At 50.5% G+C, this 5,172-nt stretch overlaps 1 protein-coding gene across 1 annotated transcript; it reads left to right on the top strand.

Moving 5' to 3' along the window:
- The first annotated feature begins 638 nt into the window (after positions 1 to 638).
- LOC120859553 (transcription factor SPT20 homolog) lies at positions 639 to 3,074 on the top strand. The gene is made up of 3 exons (XM_040235620.1): positions 639 to 1,625; positions 2,203 to 2,225; positions 2,435 to 3,074. Exons 1-3 carry the CDS (start codon positions 639 to 641, stop codon positions 3,072 to 3,074), a joined length of 1,650 nt encoding a protein of 549 aa, XP_040091554.1.
- Positions 3,075 to 5,172: the final 2,098 nt, after the last annotated feature.

Genomic DNA, 5,172 nt, shown 5'->3' on the forward strand with positions numbered 1-5,172 from the left:
CATTGAAGAATTCTGATGCTTGCGCCAAATACAGCAAGTGTCCCTGGAGTCAAGAGGTACGAACTGGGTGTGTTAAACTGAAGATGGACATCAGGAGCACTCCTGCCCTTGGGAACAAACAGAAGACTCCCAAGACAGTGGGTAATTCTTGGTGATGTGATCGCCAAGGAAAGAAACGGCCACCTTTCATGACCTTCCCAGCAACTGATTACCATGAAAATTGGTGTGTACTAAAGCCGTAGAAAAAAAAATGATGGATTTTTATGTTGGCCTCTTGTAGTTTGGGAAGGTTGCTTTCAAGGTTATACGAAAAGAGGGTCTGTCACGGCCAGCCCTTGGGGGAAGTGTGGGCTGTAGGTAAAGGAATGATGAGACTGGAATCTGCTTGTGCACACCCGGGGAGCAATGCCCTGAGGGCGGGGTGGGACCTGCTTCCAGCCCATCTGCAGCAGCGAGAGGCTAGACCAGCGGTGGCTTTCTCCAAGTCGCAGGTATGTTGTGCTCTGCTTGTTGAGGGGCGGGTTTCTTTCATTTTTAGGTACACTGCTCGCTCCACTGTGGAGTGGCTGCGTTTGCAAGACTGAGTTCATCGCCCACTTGCATGTGCTCTTCTTACAGGTTCCCCATCTTGTACGATAATGCAGCAGGCTCTAGAGCAAGCTTTGGATCGTGCAGAGTATGTCATTGCAACTGCCCAACAAAGACCTCCGAAAAGGAAATGCTCATCGAGCGGAGAGCCGTCTCTCCAGGAAAAACTGTATGACATTTATGTTGAAGAATGTGAAAAACAGCCTGAGGTTACGGAGGAATTAAGAAGCAACGTGAACCTGTTAGAGAAGCTTCTTAGGAGAGAGTCGTTGCCCTGTTTGGTGATCAACCTGTACCCAGGAAAGCAGGGCTATTCCCTGATGCTCAAAGGGAAAAATGGATCATATTCAGAGAGCATTCCACTGCCTTATGAAGAAGGGGAACTGCTTGAATACTTGGATGCAGAAGAATTACCTCCTGTTTTGGTGGATCTCCTGGAAAAGTCTCCGGTTAACGTTTTTCATCAGGGGTGTGTCATAGCAGAGATACGGGACTACAGGCAGTCCAGTGCCTGGGAACCTCCGCGTTACCAAAGCAGGCATGTTCTCTTACGTCCCACCATGCAGACGTTAGTCTGCGATGTAGAGGCCATAGCCAGCGATGACCAGAACTGGACCGAGGAGGATAAACTTTTGCTTGAGAGCCAACTGATCTTAGCTACAGCAGAACCACTGTGTCTAGACCCTTCTGTATCAGTAGCCTGCACTGAAAACAGACTGCTCTATAACAAACAAAAGCTGAACACTCTTCCCATGAAAAGGAGCCTCAGGAGGTTTTCGGCGCCTGCTCTGAATCGGCAACAGGAGCTGTCCCATTGTCCACCTCCTCCTGAGCTAAGAATCCTGACTTCTTGCAAAAAAATAAGAGAAAGTAAAACAAGTGAGCATCATGGCCTTAAGATTTTTAAAGCAGGCAAGTGTGTAGATACATGGAAACAGAGACCCTGTAACTTAGCTGTCCCTGCTCAAGTGGATGTGCAGAAGTATGCTAAAGGGAAGAAGTCTGTCAGATACGAGGAGTTACAACCAACCCAGGAGGTACTAGGTGATTCTGCAGTTGGATGTGAGGCTGCCTACCAATCCCAGGCAACGAGGTTGACCAGCAGGCAGCCAACTGATAATTCACTTGCCACTGGAAATGGGTCTGAGAAAGAAGCCACAAGGGAGAGAGAGCCGTGTCTGCCCCAGGCCTCCACAGATGACCAGGTCAAGAGTTTCCTGCCCAGGCCACAGACTGATGCTGGGAGAGTGGTCAGTCAATCTGAGCAACTGGTCCAGAAGAGCGCCCAGTGTCCCGTGCAGACGTCACCCAGCTCCAGTGGCTCAGCCCATCTCAGGCAGCCTTCTCCAGGGACACAGTCAGCACAGCCTAGGGCTGCATCCATTTGGTCCTCAGTTCCCGACTGGGGAGCCAGACCTCCACCCCCACTCAAGAGACGTCCCAGGAGCCCAGAGAAGAGCTCCTGCGGTGACAGCTTTACTTCACAGCAGGCGGGCAGCTCTCAGGCCCATCCATCTGCTGACCCTGCTCCTCAGCCACCCAGTCTTTCCCAGAGATCGTCTGTGCAGCTGAACAGAGGTAGCTCGCTTCCTGCGGCCATCCTGTCCACCACAGGTGCGTTACAAAGAACCCCGGAGGTCCGGGTCACGACCATCTCCCCTGGCCTGAAGGTCATCAGAGTAGTGGGCCCCTTTTGCTGTAGCCAGGCTTCAGGGAGAGGGTGTGCCCCTAGGGCCCCCACTCCTGTGGGGATCCAGCCGGGCCAGTGGCCCGCAGGATCTCGGCTACCAAACCGGAGGTCCACACCACTGCCACTGCTTCCTCGTCCTCCTCCCCCTCCTCCCAGAACCATTCAGGTGCTTTTGAAAAATGCTTCGGACCTCAGGCCCTTTGCTCTGGTGGAGGTCCCCCGCAGTTCGCTGGTCTGGAGCGGCCAGCAGCAAGCCCCGCAGCAGTGTGTCTACCAGCTGGTTCCCCAGCGGGCCCTGCAGCGGCCTCAGCCACCAGCGGCCCAGGCTTCAGGCACATGGCGTCCAGGGGCACAGACCCTACGGGCACAGGCCCCACGAACACAAGCCTCAGGGCCACAGTATCTGAGCGCACAGACCCCAGGGCCACAGGGTCGAAGTCCACAGTGTCCGGGTTTACAGGCTCCAGGGGCACAGGGCGCTGCCTGGCCCAACACCACCATCCACGCCCAGCCAGCAGTGGTCGTTCACCTCCAACGGCAGCAGGACTCCTTGCAGCCCCAGGTGCCCAGGTTGTCTCCACCAGGCTCTGTCCAGACCTACCCGGGGCCGAGCATCTTGCATCACAGGATCCAGGCCTCACAGGCCCCGCGCCAGCCGATTTACTGGAGGGTGGTGCGGTGCCCAGTGGCTGCAGCCCCCGCAGCCCCCACCGTGCTGCCCCCTCGGGGCCCCAATCCAGGCAGCCAGACAGCAGGGACCCTGGAGGGAGGCCCCCCAGCCACCCCGAAGCCCTGAGGCCTGCCTGGTTTTCTCTCTTAAAAAAAAAAAAAAAATCCAAGAGCAGCCACCAAATGAATCCCAAATACCAACCTCATTTGGTTTCTTTTTAACGTGTCACTATTTTACGTTCTTGGATGTGCAGACCTTCCGCAGAGGCACAATTTTTACATACAAGCCCTGAAGTTCTTTAATATTATTTCACTTAAGCCATGGCTTTGGTGGTGGTTGTGGACAGTTATTTTTTGTGTGATATTCTCAAGTGTATCCAGACCCAAACTAGGGTCAGTTTAAGCTCCTGAAGCCTTGTTATTTCTCTCAGGCAATAAAACTGTAATACCAAGAAAGTAAAAATTAGTATTAACAAGATGACTTTTAAATTTTTAGATGAGTTACTAACACATAAAGTGTAACATCTTCACTATTTTACATGTCCAGCTCACTGGTGTTCGGTGGACTCACCTTGTCGTACAACACATGTCTAGGATTCTTTTCTGCTTGCACAAGTGAAACTCTCTCCCCGTGGAGTGCCAACTCCTCGGGTTCCCTCTCCCCCAGCCCCCGCCCCTGCCCTCTACTTTCTGAGTCTCTGAGTCTGGCTGTGGTAGATTCTTCCTAGAAGTGGGGTCCTGCAGTTGTCATCTTTGGTGAGGGGCTAACTTCACTGAGCATCCTGACTTTAAGGTCCATCCCTGTTAGCATGCCACAGGAAGGTCATGGCTTTTTACAAAGGGTTTCACTGTACGTAATCTACAGTGAAGTGGCCTATGAAATATTAGAAACATCCTTCAGAAGAGAATGCACTTCCATATTTAAGTTTTTGCACAGTGTATGAAATGCAATTTTTACACATTTTGGGGGAGAAAAAGCTAAAACGTACCAAAAGTTGATCCTATCACTTTAGAGACCCTGGGACCCCTGCAGGTGTGCAGCAGGAGGTGGCGCACTTGCTTGCATTCTCCCAGCCCAGGTCGTGTCCTCCAGGCTGCAGCTTTGAAAAGGCACTTCTGGGATGTGGTTGTCTCTCTATAAAATCATTTACATTTTTGAGATCCCTGGGTGGTTTGCAGAAGGTAAATAGCTAAACGTTTGGAAATGAGTCGATTTGTTTGCTTTTCAGGTGTTTTGAACCTTGTTACATTCGAGGTGACATCCCCCTGCCCTGTTCCTTTCTCTCTGTCTCTTGCTGTGATCACCCATTGGTCAGCCACCCCTGCTTCCTCTTCTCTATTTTTTTCCTTCTTTCTTATTTCAATGGGGCTCAAAAGATCCCTGAACTTCTCTGTTTACTTCATCCCTTTCTTCCCCCCTTTTTTATTGTGGTAAGTTTACGTAAGGATCGCCTATTTTAAAGTGTGCAAGTCAGTGCCATTTACTCCATTTACAATGTTGTGCACCCACAGCCTCTATTGCCAAAACATTTTCATCCCCCAAGGGAAATCTCTGCACCCATTCAGCATTCTCTTCCCAGCTTGCTCTGCCCCAGCCCAGGAAACCACCGATTTACATTCTGTCTCTATGGACTTCCCCATTCTCCATTTTTCCTAAAAACGGAATCAGAGACTCTGTGACCTTTACTGTCTGGCCCCTTTCACTTGGCATGATGTTTTCGAGGTTCATCCATGTTGGCACAGGTCTCAGTGCTTCCTTCCTTTTTAGGGTTGAATTTCCTTTCCTTGTTTGTGAACACCAGCTTTTGTTTATCCACTATGTGCTGATGTACATCTGAGTTGTTCCCACCTTTTGCCATTGTGAATAGTGTGGCTCTGAACATTTGTGTACAAGTATCTGAATGCCTCTTATATTTTGTTCTTATAACTTTGAAGGAGAACTTGCTTATAAAATTATTTTTTCTAAGTATACATATATGCCTTTTGCCCTAACCAAGTAAAAGGAAGTTTGGTCTGGCAGTTCCAAAAGAGATGAGCAAAGAGACAGATAACAGGCGGGTCTTACTCGATCAACCCAGTGGTACTAATGTGCTACAGATCCTGTTAAGGAAAGATTTGGTCAGCTTGAGGCCAACAACGCAGAGAGGCCAGCAGAGTGACCCTGAGTCCATTAGAGCTTCATGCAGCCCACCCTGGACATCTTCGGGAATGGTGCCTGCACTTTT

Source organism: Oryx dammah, unplaced genomic scaffold, assembly GCF_014754425.2.
Source record: "Oryx dammah isolate SB20612 unplaced genomic scaffold, SCBI_Odam_1.1 HiC_scaffold_1533, whole genome shotgun sequence".
In the NCBI taxonomy this organism is placed as follows: domain Eukaryota; kingdom Metazoa; phylum Chordata; class Mammalia; order Artiodactyla; family Bovidae; genus Oryx; species Oryx dammah.

What these genes read in the sequence shown, in the direction of transcription:
- LOC120859553 (XM_040235620.1), top strand. Translation starts at nt 639, where the DNA reads ATGCAGCAGGCTCTAGAGCAAGCTTTGGATCGTGCAGAGTATGTCATT. An exon ending in AGTTACAACCAACCCAGGAG is followed by an intron (nt 1,626 to 2,202) that starts GTACTAGGTGAT and finishes TGTCCACCACAG; the next exon opens with GTGCGTTACAAAGAACCCCG. An exon ending in CGTTACAAAGAACCCCGGAG is followed by an intron (nt 2,226 to 2,434) that starts GTCCGGGTCACG and finishes CCCTCCTCCCAG; the next exon opens with AACCATTCAGGTGCTTTTGA.